At 39.8% G+C, this 21494-nt stretch overlaps 1 protein-coding gene and 1 long non-coding RNA gene across 2 annotated transcripts in view; both read left to right on the top strand.

Annotated features, from left to right (window-relative positions):
• LOC105387914 (serine/threonine-protein kinase D1) overlaps nt 1–14814 on the top strand; it is a 79343-nt gene extending 64529 nt beyond the window's left edge. Inside the window, exons 7-18 of the mRNA XM_048630186.1 lie at nt 326–527; nt 899–1019; nt 1531–1663; nt 6269–6401; nt 6738–6962; nt 7364–7464; nt 8004–8078; nt 9593–9823; nt 10266–10449; nt 12518–12700; nt 13215–13431; nt 13877–14814. Of these exons, the coding sequence (XP_048486143.1) occupies nt 326–527; nt 899–1019; nt 1531–1663; nt 6269–6401; nt 6738–6962; nt 7364–7464; nt 8004–8078; nt 9593–9823; nt 10266–10449; nt 12518–12700; nt 13215–13426 (1800 nt within the window). The 3' untranslated portion in view covers nt 13427–13431; nt 13877–14814. The remainder of the gene's footprint in view (nt 1–325; nt 528–898; nt 1020–1530; nt 1664–6268; nt 6402–6737; nt 6963–7363; nt 7465–8003; nt 8079–9592; nt 9824–10265; nt 10450–12517; nt 12701–13214; nt 13432–13876) is intronic.
• A 5713-nt stretch (nt 14815–20527) lies between these two features.
• LOC125490613 lies at nt 20528–21093 on the top strand. Its single transcript, XR_007267792.1, has 2 exons — nt 20528–20650; nt 20963–21093. It is a non-coding gene; the product is annotated as an uncharacterized LOC125490613 (long non-coding RNA).
• The last annotated feature ends 401 nt before the right edge of the window (nt 21094–21494 follow it).

The raw sequence follows: 21494 nt of genomic DNA on the forward strand, positions 1-21494 counted from the left end.
ATAAGCTTTTTTACTGAGTTTCTCTTTAATGTAGAGACACAAAACTATGCGAACTTACTTTCTAGCTCGCAGTGGACGCTCGGCTTTAAGAAATACATAAAATAAAACATCGACAACGTCATTATTTTTATCCCTAATTAGGAACGTAGGGATCGCCATAAGGCACATCTTTTTGCTAAAATTATAATGATACACGAATTCTTTTTCTGCCTTCCATATAATATTATCTGACCCTCATTTTAGTTTCCATCACTCACGTACTGAAAGTAGAATGGCCTGAAAAGATGCATTTAAACCTATAACTTGAATCCCCCTCACCCCACAGAGCTCAGTAGGCATCCCGCACACATTCGAAGTGCATTCCTACACTCGGCTCACCGTGTGTCGTCACTGCAAGAAGCTGCTCCGAGGGCTGTTCAAGCAGGGCCTGCGCTGCCGCGACTGCCACTACAACGCGCACCGGAAGTGCCTGCCCTATGTCCCGAAGGACTGCGGCGCTGAGCTCGGGCCCGCGCAGGACTCGCATGGTATGAGTGTGAAATGTGATGATTTGGAATTTGCTTTTTAATGTTTTGTTTTACAATTATTACACTTGACCGGTCAGTTCAATTTAGAATGGAATAGAATAAAATACTACTTTATAGACTAAACAGGACACAAATAACAATTTATAATAGGCGGCCTTATCGCTAAAAGCGATCTCTTCCAGGCAACCTTTGGGTGGAGGAGATACTTTAAGAATAAATTTCATTAGAAATATGCATTGTTTATGTCTGATATTCGGCTGATCTCCCGTTTGTTATGAAAATTCTACCATCAACTAACATTAGCTTCTAAAGATTGAATCTGAGATTTTGATATTAGAGCTAATCCTGCTTGAATGTATCTACTCTTCCAGGCGAGTACCTGGAGAGCAGCGGCGGCTCGGAGGTGTCGGAGTCGCGAGCAGCCGACGACGAGTCCGACCCCGAGGCAGAGGACACCAGCCGCGCCGGCGAGCGCGCCTCGCGACCCAGCAGGTAAAAAGGAGCGCCTTTTTAGGCCTAGTCCACCACGCTGGCCCAGTGCGGGTTGGTGGACCCCAACACAAGCAAGCCTGTGCTGAGAGAGTTGTCGGGTAAATGGGCAACCCGACTGTCAGATGTTTTGAAGCCGCCCGAAGGCCTCTGACTAGGCTTAACGACTGCTGCCGAAGCAACCGTGACCCACGGCTTAACGTGCCGTCCGAAGCACGGAAGCGTCCAGAAAATAACCAATTGAAATCGGTCACCCATCCAACGTGTATCTAAAGTAAAGCAAAGTAAACTGTACCTAACCTCTGGCCTAGGCCTCTCTGGCCACAGCACACGCTGAGCTGGTGCCTTTTTGACGCTCTGGACAGCAACCTTGTTTGTTTGTATTGTATTATTTTCTGCTTTTTATATAAATTTTTTGTAGTATTCTTTTTCTTTTTTGTTTCTGTTTTTAATGTTCAGTGTGTCAAATAAATCTTTCTTTCTTTCTAACCTCCTAATATCAAATTTCCCCCAGTTCGTCGTCGTCCCCGAGCGCCAACATCCCGCTGATGCGCATCGTGCAGTCCGTGAAGCACACCAAGAACAAGGACGGACACCACTGGCTCAAGCACGGCTGGATGGTGCACTTCACCAACAACGACAAGACGGTATGACAAAGTTAAGAGGAGAGTATAGCTTCGCGATTCTAGCGAAATAGGTATTTAGGAAAAGTATTGCTGTCGCTCGTGCACTCGCCCGCGCCGGGCACCGCACACACACATGCAAGTAGCGTCACGCACACATCGATGGACGCTGCCGCGCCGCCACCGCCGCCACCGCGCCGCCGCGCCGGTTGGCGAGAAATTGCGACCAAACACGGAGTGTCTTCGTCCTACCTTCATATTATTATTTCTGTGTTGTGATTGTTAGTTGTGACTTGTGAGCGAAACTTGAAATTATTGAAGATAAATAGAAAGAAGTATAAGTAATTAGTGATAATTTCATGTGATGTGAGTAAGTATTTTATTATGTAGGTAACAGTAAGTATTTTATTATGTAGGTAGGTTACCTACCTAGTAACGAGTTAGTAGGTAAGTACATAAAATGGATTTTTGATGATTGGAAAATAGACCTTTTGCCGGTACTTGGACTATCATTTTGTATGTAAGGTTATTTAGATCTATAGATTTAGTTTGTAGGGACGTATAATGTAATAACTAAATCATTATTTTAATTTTTCCTTTAGAATTCTTTAGTACACTTGATTGACCCCTCTATAAACAAAATATCCTTCCACCCTAAGGTTGTCTTGAAAAAATCGCTTTAAGCGATAAGACCGCCTTCTTTGTACATATTTGTTAGTATTTAAGTTTTGTAAGTTTATTTTATGTGTGTGTGTACAAATAAAGAATATTCTATCTATCTATCTATCTAGATCTATATATGCAGTGAATCTAAAAAACATTATGATAGTTTTGTAAAAATATAAGTTTATAAGTACTATTAAGTACCTACTAACAAAGTTTCGGGGCTGTTTATAAATGTTGAGTTGTCTTAGTATTTATTTCTTTTAGCATGAGAAGCAAAAGCAAGGAGTCTTCAAACTTTCAAGCGAGACACTCGAGCTTATGAGGCAGAGACGCGAATTTCCGTCGGCAGGTGACACTTCGTCAGAACTACGGGTACTCAACAAGCGTATAAAGAAGCTGATACGAAGAGATCTCCGTCGCTCCAACACACGCGCCATAGAAGCAGCAATTGAGCAAAATCGGGGGTCAAAAGTCTTCGTTCAGCAACTTGGGAGAGGCCACTTGACGAAATTGAGGTCTGCAGATGGTAATATCGTTGCCTCTAAGCCGGAGGTTCTTGCAGAAATCGAAGGTTTTTACGGACAACTTTATGACTACACTGACGACATCCCTGACGTTGACATAGGCGAGATTAGGATAGCCCTTGAGCAGCTTAAAAACAACAAGGCTCCGGGTGAAGACAGAATTACTACAGATCTTCTGAAAGCTGGAGGTATTGCAATCCTCGAACAGCTCCAGAGGCTCCTCAATTCGGTTCTTCACAATGGCATTACACCGGAGGCATGGTCTGAGAGCGTCGTGGTATTGTTCTTTAAGAAGGGTGACAAAACCCTTCTGAAGAACTATAGACCGATCTCGCTTTTAAGTCATGTATACAAGCTGTTCTCAAGGGTTATCACGAACCGTCTTGCCCAAAAGTTATCCGAGTTTCAGCCCCCAGAGCAGGCCGGGTTTCGAAAAGGCTTTAGTACAATGTGGTCTATTGTACTACACAGTAAGGCAGATTATACAGAAGACCGAAGAGTATAATCAGCCTCTGTGTCTAGCCTTTGTGGACTATGAAAAAGCCTTCAACTCCATCGAGACCTGGGCAGTTTTGGAATCCTTGCAGAGATGCCAAATCGATTGGCGCTATATCGAGGTGTTGAGATGTCTGTACAATGCCGCTACTATGACTGTCCAAGTACAGGACCACAAGACAAGACCTATCCAACTGCAACGTGGAGTGAGACAGGGGGATGTGATATCTCCGAAACTGTTCACCAATGCATTGGAAGATGTCTTTAAGACGTTGGACTGGAAAGGACATGGCATATGCATAAATGGCGAGTACATGTCACACCTCCGCTTCGCGGACGACATCGTTATTATGGCAGAATCTCTGCAGGAACTCAGCTGGATGCTAAGTGGCCTAAATGCTGCTTCCCGACGTGTAGGCCTCGGTATGAACTTGGACAAGACGAAAGTCATGTACAATGCTCACATCAAACCGGAGCCGGTCGCCGTTGGTGAGGCAACAATCAAAGTTGTGTAAGAATATGTCTACCTCGGGCAGACTATTCGACTAGGCAGAAGCAACTTCAACAAGGAGGCTGCAAGGCGCATCCAACTGGGTTGGGCTGCATTCGGGAAACTTCGTCACATATTCTCCTCGGCCATTCCTCAGAGCCTGAAGACAAAAGTCTTCAACCAGTGCGTCCTGCCAGTGATGACGTATGGTGCAGAGACGTGGACACTGACGGTAGGACTGGTCCACCGATTTAAAGTCGCTCAGCGAGCTATGGAGAGAGCTATGCTTGGGGTTTCTCTGATGGATCGTATCAGAAATGAGGTTATCCGTCAGAGGACTAAGGTTACCGACATAGCTGTCAAAATATGCAAGCTGAAGTGGCAGTGGGCTGGTCATATCTGCCTAAGAACCGATAACCGTTGGGGTAGACGAGTTCTCGAGTGGAGACCACGATCAGGCAAACGCAGCGTGGGACGCCCTCCTGCCCACTGGACTGACGACCTTAGGCGGGTGGCGGGTAGTGGTTGGATGAAGAAGGCCGAGGACCGAGTGTTGTGGCGCTCCTTGGGAGAGGCCTATGTCCAGCAGTGGATGATTATTGGCTGATGATGTCTTAGTATACTTACATAAGTAATTATATCATAGAATACATTTTATTATTCGCTTTTGTGGCCTCAAGTCAATTATAGTAAGTAAGTAAGTATTATATTTTTATGTCAGTAACTATGTTAGTTTAGATGTAAGTAAATAAAATTTCCTAAGTAACCTAATCCATGTTGAGTGAGGATTAAATATAATATAGTCACTAGTATTTTTTTTGCTTGAAAACCTACCTACTAGTACTTTAAACTTTTCCTATTCACATCTTTTTATATACAGGGTGTCCCAAATTAAAGTGCACATCCAAATTATAGTGACTTAATTTTAAAAACAACTTTTATTTTTCGACTTTTGTAAATTCGTGAAAAAGAATCTACTGTCTATATAGTAAAAAATCTCATAGCCAACAAAGTTTCTATGAATTAGCAAAAATAAAATTCGCAAACAATCAAAAGTCTTAAAACAAAAGATGTTTAGAATGACGAGTTGTGTCACTATGATTCGGATGTGCAATTTAACATGGGATATCCTGTATATTGTATATATCTATAGATATCGATAACGCAGGCGGGATCCCATCTCTACTATCGACTTCACTATGGACATCCCTATCGTACGTGTGCTTTGCTTCCCCCCCCGACCCTCAATCGTGCGATAGAGAGCACTGCAGCTCGGGACTGACAATAGGTACTTTTCTTGATGAAATTCTGGTTTTGGGAGAAAACGTTTTACACTAACTAAATATCAACCAATCTCTTTGATTTTAGTGTCAATCGCTTCAGCTTAATATATTCTAGGTTTATAGGTTTCGCTTTTTTTAAAAAAATACGTTGTTATTGATCCACAAACGGCTTAATTCAACAAAGTCGCAATCACAAAAAAAAACATTATTTGAGGTGCCTATAAGTTTGAATCTATAGAAAATTTTGAAAAAAGGAAAACCTATAAACCTAGTTATTCCTTGTGTCAATAACATATTAAAAAATCATGGAGATTGGATAATATTTAGGGGTAGTAAAACGTTTTCTCTTTTTGTATGGACAAGCAAGTGCTATACTCTACTCTTAAGAACCATAGCACGCGAGGTGTATACGCCTCCAAGTAGTTATGGACCCTACCTTGTAATTTGCACACGTGGCGTCCGAAATACGACTCTACTATATACTCTACTATATAGACTATACAGTGATATAGACTCTAGACTCCCTGTAGTCACTTGTAGCTTTTGCAGAACTCCTCTTCCAGTTCTCACCTGTAAAACGGATAAAATCTGAATTACATTTTATTTTGACAAATATTACACTCGTATTTTAGAATTTACGTTGTCCACAAAACACGAATAAAATTTCAAATTTATATCGACAGATTTTACACTCACATCTCACTTCTCTCCCCTACAGCTGCGGCGTCATTACTGAGCATCATACTGCCTTCGTGTCACAGTGACACTTCTAAATTATTTTATGTTTCTCAATAAAACCCATATTAAAATGAAACCAAAATTGATATCGACACATTTTACACTCACCCCTCTTCTGTTCCCACAGCTGCAGCGCCACTACTGGACAGCCAGAGAATAACGCTCTGTTCGTGTTACACTCACACTTCTATAATTAATTTACGGTTCTCCCATAAAACCCGAATGAAAATATAAAAAAATATATCAACCCATATTACACTCACACCCCACATATGTCCTCACAGTTGCGGCGCCACTACTGGCGGCTGGACAGCCAGAGCATCACGCTGTTCGTGTCACACTCACACTTATCATTATTTTATGTTTTTCTATAAATTCTGAATCCAAATTGATATCGACACATTTTACACTCACCCCACTTCTTTCCCCACAGTTGCGGCGCCACTACTGGCGGCTCGACAGCCAGAGCATCACGCTGTTCGTGTCGGACACCGGCTCCAAGTACTACAAGGAGATCCCGCTCAACGAGATACTCACTATAGATACGGCACGCACGCCGCACGGAGGTCAGAATAAATATTATTAATAAATATTTAAACTGTTTTTCCTATGTGTATTTTATAAGTCTGCTTTATGGACAAGCAAAAAGCAATTTTAATGTAAAAATTGGGCTTTAAAAAGAAGGTTTCCACCACATCAATGATGAAAGGGCAGTGACGGGAGCAGACGCAAATCTAAAAGTAGAAAAATATAGCCTTTGTTGATCATTGAGTAGGAACCTTTTCGACATGCTTAGGTTAATTTTTAGCCTGTTTTAAAAACTAAAAATAAAATAAACAATTGAACCAAGAAGTAGAAAATCTTTACTTAACCCGTCCGTTAATGTGTCAATCCCGTTCCAGACGTGATGCACTGCTTCGAGCTCCGAACCGCCAACGTGGACTACATGGTGGGACTGGACCCGCTGGCTCCCCTCCCGCCGCCCGCGCCCCCCGCGCCCCCCGCGGCCCTCCCCCCGCCCGAGTCGGGGGTCGGGGCCTACCTCGCGCGCTCGTGGGAGACGGCTATAAGACATGCTGCGCTGCCGCACACGCCGGCGCATCGGGATCAGCCGGGGGATAGTGCTGGTAAGGAAACTACCTAACTTAGAAATGGTTAAGTTTTGGATAATGCACTATAGGGTCTAATAAACTGGAAATGCCTTCCTCTATCACCTCCTGAAAGGATCAGGTCTACTTACCAATAACCCTGTATATGTGTAACTGGCGGAATGGTCGGAAATTACAAATAATACTTATTGAAACTTGTATTTGTATATTTTATGGAGAGAAATCTATTCTGTGCGCAACTCTTCGTTCGAGAGTATGTGCTTGAAGTCAACTCGCGGACAGGTTTCAAGAGGTTCTACGCTTTAGAGCAGGCCACAAGGGATGCAGAGAAACATTCACTTTGCATGTAAAAGTGTGTACCCACCCCTAAAGCAGCGTTTACAAATTCTCCATTATAATGTTTTGTATGTGTCGTACAGTGGACAAGGACGGGGCGGCGGCGGCGGCGGGCGAGAGCGAGGAGGCGCAGGAGGAGCGGGCCACCGACATGGCGCACGTCTACCAGATACATCCCGACGAGGTATACTATAACACATACAGATTATGCTTGTATAAACATACATAAAATACCTACATAAATGTAGCGCATAGCTTGCGACCAACATAAAACTGCTTATGTTTAGACTCCTATGGACTTTATACCTATCTATTTTTTGTATTGGTTTAGTACTTGAATAAGCAACAGTGTTTTAACATATCTTGGAGTTTCTACTACCACCGATCGTCAACAACATAGGAGGATACACCCGAGTACGCGTTGTTCTATGACATAACATAACAACATCTAATGTAAAGGTGATCTAATACATCTCCTTACAAAGCTCACGACTGTAATCTACAAAAGGGTATTCAGACATGACTCTATACCAACTATTTTGCCTCCCGTCGGATTATATTTAAAGAGATAATTTATTTATATGTGAGAGAGTAACACCACGGGCAAAACGCGAAAAATCGGTCGCATTTTCCATCGCAAGACAAACTTCTACAGCTTGTGTTATATGATTACTGTTTGAAATTTAATCCAGCGAACAGCACACTAATGCATTGTCCGTGCAGGTGCTGGGCTCCGGGCAGTTCGGCATCGTGTACGGCGGCCTGCACCGCCGCACCAACCGCCCCGTCGCCATCAAGGTATTTCGCAATAATTATACTTAAACTCAGAAAAACAGATAAATGTATGCCACCCCAGCGCAAACAGTTTGATAGTAAGACTCATGGGTAGTAACACACTAGATTCGATTCGTTTCTTTACATCAGTCAAAATGTTAAAATTCGTATATGACGTCATATTTTAACCTATTTTAAAGTATCGGTTGTAAAATTAAAGTGTTTGCGCTGGTGTAGCTCATACAACTTTTGCTGACTGTACAAGAGTCGGAGGAATTCTAAACATTAGATACGGGAAAAGCTAGTATTTTATATATTCTTTGCATAATTCCTATATCTCTAATAAATGATGTTGCCTCAGCGGCAAGGTAGATGGCGTTGCACGCGGCTCCTACATCGCGGTATGGTTTGGTTCGTTTCTATTTTATTTTAGTTAGTTTCTTACATACGGGCCTTAGAGCGGGCATCAACGTGGTTAGAATTTTTGAAAAGTGCTGATTATAATATATCATAGTATAATTATGCATTTCTTAAATTAAATTTATAATGCGCATAGAAATCTTTGACAGATCGGTTGTTTTCGATTATGTGACACATGATATTGACTCCTATTTCTTTCGAACAAGGTGCAAAATGCAAGTGTTATTTTTAAGGCTCTTACGATTTAATGATTCGCATGTGAAGATCTGCATGTGCATTATTAATTTTGGACAAGTGTACATTTGATTTACTAGAATTTTTAAATACTATTAACCGAGTGTGATTTTATTTTAATTCGAGATTGGTCTCTTTTGGAAGTCGGTTATAAAAAAATACACTCACGAGTAATAAATAAGTTCCACTTGCTACATATGCCACTGGAACTTTTTCATTGCTCGTGAGTCGTAAGCACGTAGTATTTAATATGTGATCGTACAAAAATCCTTCGAGCGCGAATCCGATTCGCACTTTTTTCTCAATACAAATTATTAAATCAAAGCTTAACCAATTATAGGTTTATTTGCCTGTAATAAATTTTGATTCTGATTTTGTTTAGGTATAATGAACACGGGCCTAAGTCAAGTTTGATACATGGGGTGTTTTTGGGTCGGTTTGCATAAATTTACGCACTATTCGGGAGGTATTGAGGACTGTAGATTTTTGGAGGAATTTCTACATATTATCTACTAACCTTAAGTACCTACCTACTGGTTTAGTTATAAGAAAATGTTTCTATGCCCTGCAGGGAGCTATGTTAAGGATACATAAATGTACATAGATTTGATAACAGTGTAACACCAACATAGTTGCAATGATTAAATGAATATGAATATGAACCTTCCCGTGTTATAATTTCCTGTAAGTATAAGTTATGTTTGTAATTTTTTTGCACTTTCCCCTTTTCTTATGTATAATTTCTCTCCTCCGAGGTAGTCTGGAAGAAATTACTCTTAGTAATAAGGCCGCCAATTGTACCATCTATGTTGTGTATTTCCTCGTGTAATTTCTGTGTTTGTGTGCAATAAAGAATTATCTATCTATCTATCTATCTTCCCCAGGTGATAGACAAGCTCCGCTTCCCGACCAAGCAAGAAGCTCAACTGAAGAACGAGGTGGCGATCCTGCAGAACCTGTCGCACCCCGGCGTGGTGAACCTCGAGCGCATGTTCGAGACGCCCGAGAGGATCTTCGTGGTCATGGAGAAGCTGAAGGGCGACATGCTCGAGATGATCCTGTCGCACGAGAAGGGGCGGCTGACGGAGAGGATTACGAAGTATTTGGTGGCGCAGGTGAGTGATAAATCAAATTTATACAGGGTGTTGCAAAAGGGTAAACTAAGCCGAAACCTAGGTGTGCAACATGTTATATATATCTACATATATATCTAAGCCCGAAAATTACATCAGAATTTCAAAATTCGCGAAAAAAATAATTCATTCTCCATAGTAAAATATCATGACCAACAAAGTTTCTATGGAAAATGATATTTTTTTCCGCAAATTTTGACATTCTGATTTTATTTTAAGATGCTGCTGACACGTATGTTTCGGCAACACCATGTATAGGTACGTACATAAAATTCGAGCTGAAAATTTAATGAGAGTAAAAACTGTGGTTCATATGACCAACTATACTTGCGTTGTAAAATATTGCACAAGTATGTATAATGACTGGCGTCAGTACAAGAGTTCCACAAGAACGAACTTTAATCTCTGTTCCTTCTCCCCCTAGATCCTGGTGGCGCTGAAGCACCTGCATGGGTCCAACATCGTGCACTGCGACCTGAAGCCCGAGAACGTGCTGCTGTCCTCGGCCGGACACTTCCCGCAGGTCAAGCTCTGCGACTTCGGCTTCGCCAGGATCATTGGAGAGAAGTCTTTTAGACGGTCTGTGGTCGGGACGCCGGCTTATCTGGGTGAGTGTAGTTGTAGATAGGTTTTATTGGGTCCACAGTCTCGAGTGAACCCCTTATTTTGTCTCTCCGGCCATTAGCGCTCTCGCTACACTCAGGCGCCAAACTCCGCTTGGGCACTATATAAGTAGCTTTGGCGTGACAGTGTCTAATACTGCTAGAAAAGGGTTTGGCAAAGAAGTTTAATGATTGTCTAGTAAGATTGTGCATGTACGTATGTATGAAATGGCTAGCTGAAGCCCGAGAACGTGCTGCTGTCCTCGGCCGGGCACTTCCCACAGGTGAAGCTGTGTGACTTCGGCTTCGCCAGGATCATCGGGGAGAAGTCGTTTAGACGGTCTGTGGTCGGGACACCCGCTTATCTGGGTGAGTTGTGTACAGCTTAGATGCCGCAAACGCATGCACTTTATGTACCACTTCGCGGCCACACATTAAATGCAAGTAGATAATATACAATAACTTAGCAATGAGTGTGAACAAGACGATGACGGAGACACAAACCATTTATGATAAGGTCAACCGGGGCCATTGCGCCACAATACTTTTACTTTCATATTCATTTGATCATAACAAACAGACTTTACGCCCTATTAAGCTATAACTTGTGATACATATTAGGAAATTTTATCTAGTTTCATATTTTGATGAAATTTTGTAGAATTTTAAATATCTTCTACGTGAAAACGACGTTTCAACAAAAAATGGGATTTTTAGGCGCAATCGCCTCTAGTGGGGCTAATGCCTCTTTCACTATTTTTGTGTACTTAGATGAGCTTTTTACAAGTTTAAGTACATATAATTTATAGAATGACTATTAACGTAGCTAATTATTACGTTGTAAACTAAATACTGCGCTTAGTTAAGGAGAATTAGTTGATCAAAAACTTTTGGGGCTATGGCGCCTACACACCCTAATTTCTTGTAGTGGCATTTACCCCATCCAAGATTCCAGGGGTGCTCAACATTTTATTTATGAATACTTTATTGGACTTAAAAAAGTATAAATACTTACATGGCAAATTAAAATACAGTATAAAAGCATACAAGGGCATATTTTATCTAATTTGCATACCATTTTTAGAGTCTGACGGAATTTTGCTATTACAAGGATGATCATTACAAAACTATTTAGAGTTTTAAAAACAAGTGGAATCATTCTGTTTATATGACTATTTTATTTATTTATTATATGATTAATTTCTATATACCGTGTTAACAACATTATAATGTCGACAACAAATGACGCCAATTTTTTACTATATATTATTGTTTAATATATATTCAAATTATTTACGTTTTAGTTGGATTACCAATCTAAGAATGTTAATTCTGATACGCTGTTAAATATTCTTCAACATTGCAGAAGGCGTCATTAACCTAGTATTTTTCGTTTAGGAGTAATTTGGTGCTAATGTCACTGGAACTTTTTCATTGCTCGTGAGTGTATAAAATACATTTATCATATCATAAAATGTTTAGAACCTCTGAAAATGGGGCTATTGCGCCGCAATAGAGGCAATAACCCCATCAGCCCAGAGGCATTTACCCCAAAAAAAAAGCTAAACCTACAAATTTGTAATTGCGTATTGTGTCCGAATCTTAAGTTATTTCAATAAAATAATCAAAACAATATGTAGAGCAACAAAACAATAACAGTATTTACAGTTCGGAAACATAGATTCTTTTAAACAAACACACATTTGGAACGATTCAAAAAAAACGTGTCAGGAAACCTGAGATGGCCAAAAGAGGTGAAAAAATTAAAATGACGGATTATTTAAGAAAATTTTCCCGGATACGACATCTATTGGTCAGTGGTAAAAGTTTGAGTTCCAAAGATAGATAGCAGATGACTCCAGTAGTTCTAAAGTATGTGGTTCGAAAGATAAATGGATTCGAGGCATTAGCCCCGTAGGCGACTTGGCCCCGGTTGACCTTAATGATAAAGAAGAAGAAGAAGAAGAAGAAAAAGAGAAAGAAAAATCATTTCCTGTACATCATGGCGTGTACAGTTATAGATTTGTTTTGTGGTTATAGAAAAAAGAATAATAAAATGTCATTTCCCCCCCAGCGCCGGAAGTCCTCCGCAACAAGGGCTACAACCGCTCGCTGGACATGTGGTCGGTGGGCGTCATAGTGTACGTGTCGCTGTCCGGCACGTTCCCGTTCAACGAGGACGAGGACATCGGCGAGCAGATCCAGAACGCCGCCTTCATGTACCCGCCCGCGCCCTGGCGGGAGATCTCCGCTGAGGGTGAGGCACCTTAATCTTACTTTATTTAAATAGTTTTTATTTATTAACCGTAAATCGGTCGAAACTGGAGACCTTGAATGTTGGAACCTCTTGAAGTGGACAGACCTGTTCACTACAAAGACACGCTGATATTATTTTGAAATCATGGCTACTTACATGGTTTTCCCCAATGGTACAGTTAATTACTCGTACCCATTGATGGGCGCAGTAAGAACTTAAGAGCCCTTTGGAGGTGTAGAGTTTTAGCAAAGATGGATCGTCGCTATTGGTGCCCGCTATGCCGCTCGGCCACCATTTGTCTATTCCTCTCTTATCATACCTACATTCATAAATATGCTTTATGCGCAAATTCCATAAATTTCTCTCTTATCATACCTACATTCATAAATATGCTTTATGCGCAAATTCCATACATTTTACTCAAACTACGTATTTACATTAGGCTGCCCTTCGACGTCGTGTAACGGTGGTGAACTGAAGTTCAATTTATCACAAACCAACCTCTCCTCCCCAGCCATCGACCTGATCAACAACTTACTCCAAGTGAAGCAACGCAAGCGGCTCTCCGTGGACAAGTCGCTGGCTCACGCGTGGCTTCAGACCCAGGAGGCGTGGAGCGACCTCCGGGCACTGGAGAGGAGGGTGGGGCGGCGCTACCTCACGCACGGGAGTGATGATGCGCGGTGGGAGGGGGGCGACGCCGCCGCCGCCGACCCGGATACCTGATTGACGTGAGTAGAAAAATATAAATGCGTAAAAAGTACCAGGGCTTGTGAGAACCAAGGAAGATCAACCGGCCAACTGCACAGAAACCTAAAAAGTAAGCAAAGAAGAGTTGAAGAGAAGTTGAAGAGAACCTAAGATGGTCGCAAACGTATCTATAAAATCGGCGATAGATTCACAAGTGACCAGTACAAAAGTACCAGGGTCCCTGAACGTCGTGGGAGGCTAGAACAGGTGAGCTTCAGGACAACTTAAATATTCTGTAAAAGTACCAGGGTTGATGAGAATCAAGGAGGATCGGAAACATACCCATGAAAACGGTAATGGGCACCTAAATTCTGGAGTAAACTTTGCAAAAGTACCAGGGTCGCTGGAATCTGTAGGAAGCTAGAACTTCATAGATGGTAGGAGGATTGATAGATCTCCAAATAAATACCATTCTCTCCCCCGCAGACAGCCCTGCAAGGAGCCTCCGGACAAGGGCGCCCCCTCCCCGCGCCCCGCGCGCCCGCCCCCGCGCCCCGCGCAGCGCTGGCGCCGTCTGCTCGTCAAGGTCAAGTAGACTACACTCTAGATCATAAGGTATATTACAAGTCTTCAGAAAGTATAGGTTTCCTCCTTCATGTATCGGTATCATATTCAGGTATTGGGCATATTATGCGAGTACATCACAAAATTGAAAACAGGTTTTTCTTTTACCTTTGTTTTCAGTTATGGTTAGGTGTCTCCGACACTCTGCCAATCACTGTCATCAAGAAACAAAAGCACAGAAGGCACATTTTTTGTATTGTCAAAACTTTAATTTCCAATAGAAAAAAATATTTACACCACCAAGCATACAACTCATTAGTGAATAATTAAAGAATTCCTTCTCTGAGATTGCCTAATGATGATTGGTGCCTTCAGAATCCTCTAAAATATGCGCCTAAATAGAAAGTAATGTTGTAATAATATGGATATGCTCTCATATTAAGAACCACTCGCTTCCTAACTCTACACTGCTACTCTATGCCCAGCCTAATAATAGTTAAATGATACCGATTGTACTTGACACAGAAACATGCGATGCTGCGATGTCTAATGTTTAGTTTATGACAAACATAGCTGTGAGTTTGGGAACAAATTAGGCTTACAGTAATTTTAACAGAGCCTATAGGTCACGTTACAGTTAAAAAATACTTACTGTCATTTCAGCAAAATATATTATTTGTACCTAATAGGAATTTAAAATATGAATATTAAAGTTTTCCTTAGGTTGTACAATGTTTACATTCCTAATAATAGTTTCAGTGATTTCGTTCGAGGGTAGGAGAATATTATTTATTTTTATTACATTTTGTAATTTATTTTCCATTAAGTTTTCGAATTTATATTGTAAGGGCGAGACGTCTATAATCGTTACAACCTCATATAAGTGTATTAAATTAGCCTACAGATTTTATGTCTAATTAAGTTAAAGAATAACAAATCTTATGATTCGTTTAATAACAAATGGAGTGGGTATTTAAATCAATGCAGTTTTATTCTAAGTTTATTTTTTACTAATATGTAGTACCGAGTATGCTTGTGAAATGATGTTTGAGTAATCTTCCTGTACTAGGTTCATAATCCCTTAGCTTTAAAAGCATTTTTGAAAAGCATCGCAGTGCTTGTAACCGTGGGACAAAATGTGCACAAAATTAGGTATAAAACAAGTTCTAGTACGTAGGTATGTATGTCATTATTTAAACATTAATGTTCGATGTTATATTTAAGCTAATCTTATACTAACCAAACAAATTCTAACATCACAGTGCAAAATACATAAGAATTAAGAATTTAAACCATTCCTTTGAAACTTTTTGAGAGACAAGTGGTCGCTAGTTACTGATATGCTTTTACAAATCAACTAGATTCTAGATCATTCCAACGTAGCCTTTTCTACTAGTCTCTTTAGATTGTTAAAGCTCCCACTAGTTAGAATAACATCTATTATTTATTTTCGCACTGGCAAAAAAATGTTTTATGTTTAAGTAAAAACGTTATTTTAAAATGTAATCGTCACAATTAATATTTATTTATATTACATGCTTACAAAGATTTTTAATTATTAAAATTAATTATCTAGATTTTTTTATAAGTAGATATTTTTTGCCAACTAATTTAAAACTGAATGTTTTGTAGGACCTACAGGTAGGTACCTATCGGGTCTATGTAGTAAATTAGGTAAAAGAAATAGTTTTTTATGAGCTACGTACTTTTACGTCATATTAAACAATTTTTTATTGAAATCAGTGCTTACAGACAAATAATACATGATATTATAGAACAGACACCTAGCGTATTCTTGAATATATGTATGTATGTATATGAAATGGCGATAAAATGAGCTACGTATCGGCCTAAAGCAACTCTAGTAGATAGACACAATATAATATATTTCAATCAGACTGACAAATAAAATAACTTGCTATTTTACCGATATTAGTAAAGCTTTTATTGTATGCATACAAAAATCACAAACTTTAACTTATTAACCTCTTCATAAAATAGATTTAATTATTATGATTTCCTGAAGTAACACGCTGACAAACTCTTCGTGCCAACATATTGTACCGATTTTGAACTATTTTCCATGATAACTTATTATTATAGATTTTTTATTAATTTAACTGCTAATCATATACATTTTACATAATTATAAACTGTGATGTCTATTGGGTTTACTGTTAATATTAAAACTTACAATGCAAGCTTCCATTTTCTGTGATCTTTTATATGTTTTCTATACTTTATTTTTTATCTTTAAGTTTTTTTCTTTCTACTAGATTATTATTTTTACAATTATTTTATAAAATACATACTCAATAGAAAGTTAAGTCACATTTTATTATTCCTACAAGTACGTTTATATTTAATACCGTTTTAGAGATTTTTAACCCTTTCATCTACAAAGCTTTATAACCTATTACATAATATTATAGTATTATTTCACATTTATATCGTCCGTTATACGAGCCGTTCTATCCTATCTTCCTTGCTAAATGTTTCCGAGCTTCCTAAGCGAAGTGCACATGACAATATGAGAACCTTGTACAATGGACGAAGCATTTAGCTAAGTATTCGGCGTGCAAGCGAGACGGACCAACCTCCAACACAAACTTACTGCTAGATAAATAACACTTAAGAACGCCAATCCTGTATAAACATGTGTCAAATCAATGCGAAAGTTTTATTAACAGTTATTGTAAGAGAAAAATCCATTATACACATACATATTATTAATGTTAGAAATATAAGTTTTTGTTGTTGAATTGTTCCCGAGACGCCTGCACCGCACCGCCCGCCTGCAAGGTTACTCCATACTGACGAAAAACAAACGAACGAGAGCTGTCATGCAATCGGCATCGGCACGGTCGTGGCTCGCGCAGCAACGCGCCGAAACTTCACTTTTCGTCAATAGAGTGACCCCCAGCCGCGGTCAAACAACGACCCTATATTGGCGCCCACCATGGGGCCTATTCTGATGATTCCGGGAATAATTAAGGTCGAGATTTTGAATATTCTTCTGACCATGAATAATAATATAATTAAAAAAACTGACGGCTGCGTGCAGGCGTCTCTATTGTTGGTGTTAAAGGTATACGTAAATGGTTGATGTAACAAGAGTGATATACAGTTAATGTTAAATATTTAAAGTCAATAAACAGCCGTTTTGAATAACATTTGCATTTTATTTTATAACTTTATGATAACCTGTTTAGACGTCTAAAATAAGCGACCCTTACAGAACTTGTATTTTAAGAGTGACCATTGGTCAATGTTAGAAACGTATTTAGTAGCCTTTCAAACGTCTTTCAGTTAGTACGAAATGTTTTTAAAATTTTATTTAATTAGGAAAGTAGAATTTTAAATACGTTTAGCGTTTGGTAAAAGTGACCCTTAGTGCCAATTTCTCCATTTTCGGTTATCTGACCGACAGGCAGGTTAGCTGTAAGTTTTCCTATGAATAAATAAATAAATAAATAAACGTCATCTCCATATAAAATTCATGACAGATGTGTCAAAAGTTAACCACTACTCCCTGGTTATGCTCTAACCGAGAATGGTGAAATTGGCACTTAGGGTATTTTTATCAAATTTTAAATGCGTCTTGTACTAACTGACAGACGTTTGACAGGCCACTAAATACGTTTAGCGTTTGGTGAAATTCCACCTAAGATGTTGATTAATCAATGACAAGCGCAAGATGCTCGCTAAGTCGAGCTAACTACTCCGTGACATTGTAGTAGACAGTTATGTGTCGCGGCGCAGGCGCAGTTACGTCGTTAGCGGACGCGGCCCGTGACGGAACATGCGGGGACTAGAAGGCAGGGGTCCCGCACTCACGGTACACTTCATAATGTTTTCGTAACGTAGGTAGGTAGGTGTATTATGAGATAATAAAAGGAGATAATTCTAAATTGTAACATTCCTATTTCACGTTTGTAAAATGTGTAGTTTGAAAATTGAGAATTCATCTGTAACTATACTTAGTTACTATTCTTGCGTTTGCATAGGTACTTTAAAAAACTTGTTGGCAACCCCTGACATAACTGTGAGCTTACTCTCAAGCCCAATATTGGGCACCCAATGTGCAGACGCATCACTCTGAACGGTGCCGTCCAGAGAAATGTTCGTTCAACTGTTATTCTTCTTCGCTTTAATGTGGACCCTCGAAGCTGAGTGGGTGGAGATCCCGCAGCAAAATTACGTGAAGCCAGCTCGTTCCCCAGACACCCCCGGCCACGCTGCGATAAAACAAGAAACCCTCCAGACCAGTACAACTCGGAACAAAAACATCAATCCAACCAGTAGACATAGAACCACAACAACGGAGAGAATCCATGAAACTAGTGCTAAAAGAGTATCTTCCAATACCTCTGCAAACCCACACCGTGTTAAAGCTAATGTGCTGAAAGTGCCAGCGACTATTGCCAGGGTGGAACATGTCCAGAAACCTGCAAAAGACAATAAACATTCAAGCGCTTCAAACAGTGTTGTACTAAAATCACATAGCGGTGAAGAAAGTGCATCAAGTCTTTTAACAAATAAAAAAAATACATTTAATTCCAAGGAGCATGATTCTGAGCTCGGTTTAGAGATTTTTGAATTAACATTGCCGAAAGAAAAGACTGAAACAACTACAAGAACTGTTGTTGCCAGGAAGCCACTAGTAAATAAAGGTTCCAATAGAATTTATCTCTACAGTACACCTGAGCCAAATAAACACATTAAGGCTACTACGGAAAAAGTAAAGATAGTATCGCAAACAACAGATAAAGCATCAAAACCAAATAAAATTCGTGGAGGCCACCAAAACACAGACAAACGAAATAACATTAAATCAATCAATGAGACACTGAAATCTGTAAACTCTATCGAAGATATTTCTGCCGGCAGTAGGACACCGTCAGGGATAAATCCATTTTTAAACAAGAATTCAAATCGAAGAATATACATTCATGGATCTTCTGAAGAAAATATACATAGCATGACAGCAAAAACTAGGCCTCCTACAGAAAAAGGTAATCACAATAATGGAGCAAAAGTAAGCTCGAAGGGATCCAAACCGAAGAATCGCACACGAGGCCACCCTCGAACCACAACAGAATCACCTGGACACTATACAACTGTAAAAAATGTTAGACCGCATGTACCTAATAGAATATACATAAACCAAATCGTTAAATCTCAAGATGTCAAACACAGTTCAACTACAAATGTTCCCGCTGTGTTTCGACCGCATCGCGACAAACATAAGTCGACCACAGAGTCAACTGAGGTTCATTCAATCAAGGAAAGTAATATTCCCACCAAAGATTTGTCAACTGAGCAGAGTGATGAGTCACATAAATCACAAAGTGAAGAAGTAAAAACAAATCCTCCAGTAATAAAGAAGAATGATTTTGAAATGAAAAATGTTAAACGTGTAGAGAAACTTCCAACTAATCGGCACAAAGATGATATTAAAGTGGTTTCTGTCGAATCAGAAGATTCAGACATTGTTGACCAAATACATTTAGATACTCCAATCAGAAGAATTGACATTTCATCAATAACCAGTCCCGATGATCCGGAATTCATAACGAAACAAGAGTTTGTCGATGAAGATGACGCGAAGCACATGTATAAAGATTACGAAGAAGCTCAGCCAATACCAGTTATTGATAAAGTCGGTTATGGTTCCAGTAGCGCACAAGATGATGAAGTAAGCGTAGAACATTATGAAGATGTTATAATTGATCCACCTAAACTTACACATTTTTATGATACATATGAGCAACATACTGAAAAAAATAAAGATGATCCTGAAAATATACCAAAAACAATCACAAATCCAAAGGATAACATTGCTAATAACGACAAACATACAGTTCCGAGTGAAGAAAAGCAACCAAGACCTATCGAAAACGTAATAAAATTTATGAAAGTAGTCTCAGATACGATTTCAAAGAATACTCACAGAAGTATTAAAAGCAAAATGCGATATCTGGAGGATTTACGAGACACTTTGCTGATGAATATCGGTAAGTACCTTCTTTTATAGAAACTATAATATAACTAACTACATATAATTATTGAACCTAAAGTTTTGGACAGGATATAAACGTACGACTAGGTATACCTATTTATAAAGCCCTCATTGCGTAAAATGCCCTCAAAAGCATTTCAAGTGCCAAGTAGTCTTATCTCCTCCTGGAATCGAACCCAAAATCTTCGTATTGATGCAGATATAAACCTTTCTTACTTAAAAGAACCACAATGATATCCTATTTTTTCCTTCTTCGTATTTACAGTCAGAATGCATAGGTATCTGTACACTTTTGCACCTTGTCAAACATTAACGGTTTGTTATGTAGGTAGTTAGGTAGTTTGACAAGGTACAAAAGTGTATAGCTACATAATATGCAGCTGACCGTACCTACAGTATTAGTAGTAATGCACTGACAACCAAAACGAGACTTCATGACTGTGTATAAAATGTAGTAAAACCTTTTAAGTACTCACCCTTAACCTCCATGTGTCCCTGGTCCTCCAGAGCACCGCATCGACTCGGCGTGGCCGGACGACGCGGGGGCGGCGGGGGCGGAGGGGGCGCGGGGGCGTCGCTCGGCGCGCGGGCACGTGGAGTTCCCCTCCTCCGAGGGCGCGCTCATGTCCATCTCCTTCCTCACCTTCGCCGTCTTCCTCATCAAGCTTGTGCTGGTACGTGGACGAAAAATCTGTGATTATGTGATTTATGGCAATAAATTGTAAGGATAGCGAGCGTGCTAAGCTGTAATCCTGAAGCCGTAGGCAAAATTTAATTAGATTGTGTTGTAACCTATGTTGTGGACTGTGGTTAAGGACATGCTCCGATAGGAAGTTGAGACATCAGTTTTAGAGGAGAAAAGATCAAGGATGTCTGTCTTATGAAGGTGTTGATGGTAGTTGCACATTCTACGATGACTAACTTTTAGTCCAATTTAACATGGATGATTGTGCCTAAACCTAACTCGTGAATGTGTTGTGTTCCAGCAAGTGATCCACACGTACAAGAACAAGGCCATGATGATGACGCCGGCCGTGGTGGCCATCAGCCGCACCGCAGCCGCCTTCAGGAAACCGTAGAACCTTGATTTAATTAATAAACTTACTTATAACTACTACTTACCTACTCGATTTTCATTAAAATAGTTTACCCAATGTTTATATTTCAGTCATTCTTAATATTATTGGAGGAAAAAGAGTGATTTATTTTAGAAAATCCAACTAAAGTAAGTTTAGTAAGTACTTACTTTTATGTAATGTAAGCACAGAATAATAACTAGTACCAGGTACAGAAGCCCATCTTCGCAATGGGCTGCAAAGAAATATGACTCCATCCCATAAGCAATAAGATCTAATTTAGATCGCGTTCCAGCCGCACACGTTTTTATTTACTTACCTACCAATTAATTTTTGAGGGAATATGCGCCTTATTTCACTGGACTACGGTGCATAATAAGTTATACGTGGTTATACGCATTGAAAAAGAAGCCACCTTAGGGTTGCCTCAGCACCACAGACT

Source organism: Plutella xylostella, chromosome 25 (genome assembly GCF_932276165.1).
Source record: "Plutella xylostella chromosome 25, ilPluXylo3.1, whole genome shotgun sequence".
Taxonomy (NCBI): Eukaryota; Metazoa; Arthropoda; class Insecta; order Lepidoptera; family Plutellidae; genus Plutella; species Plutella xylostella.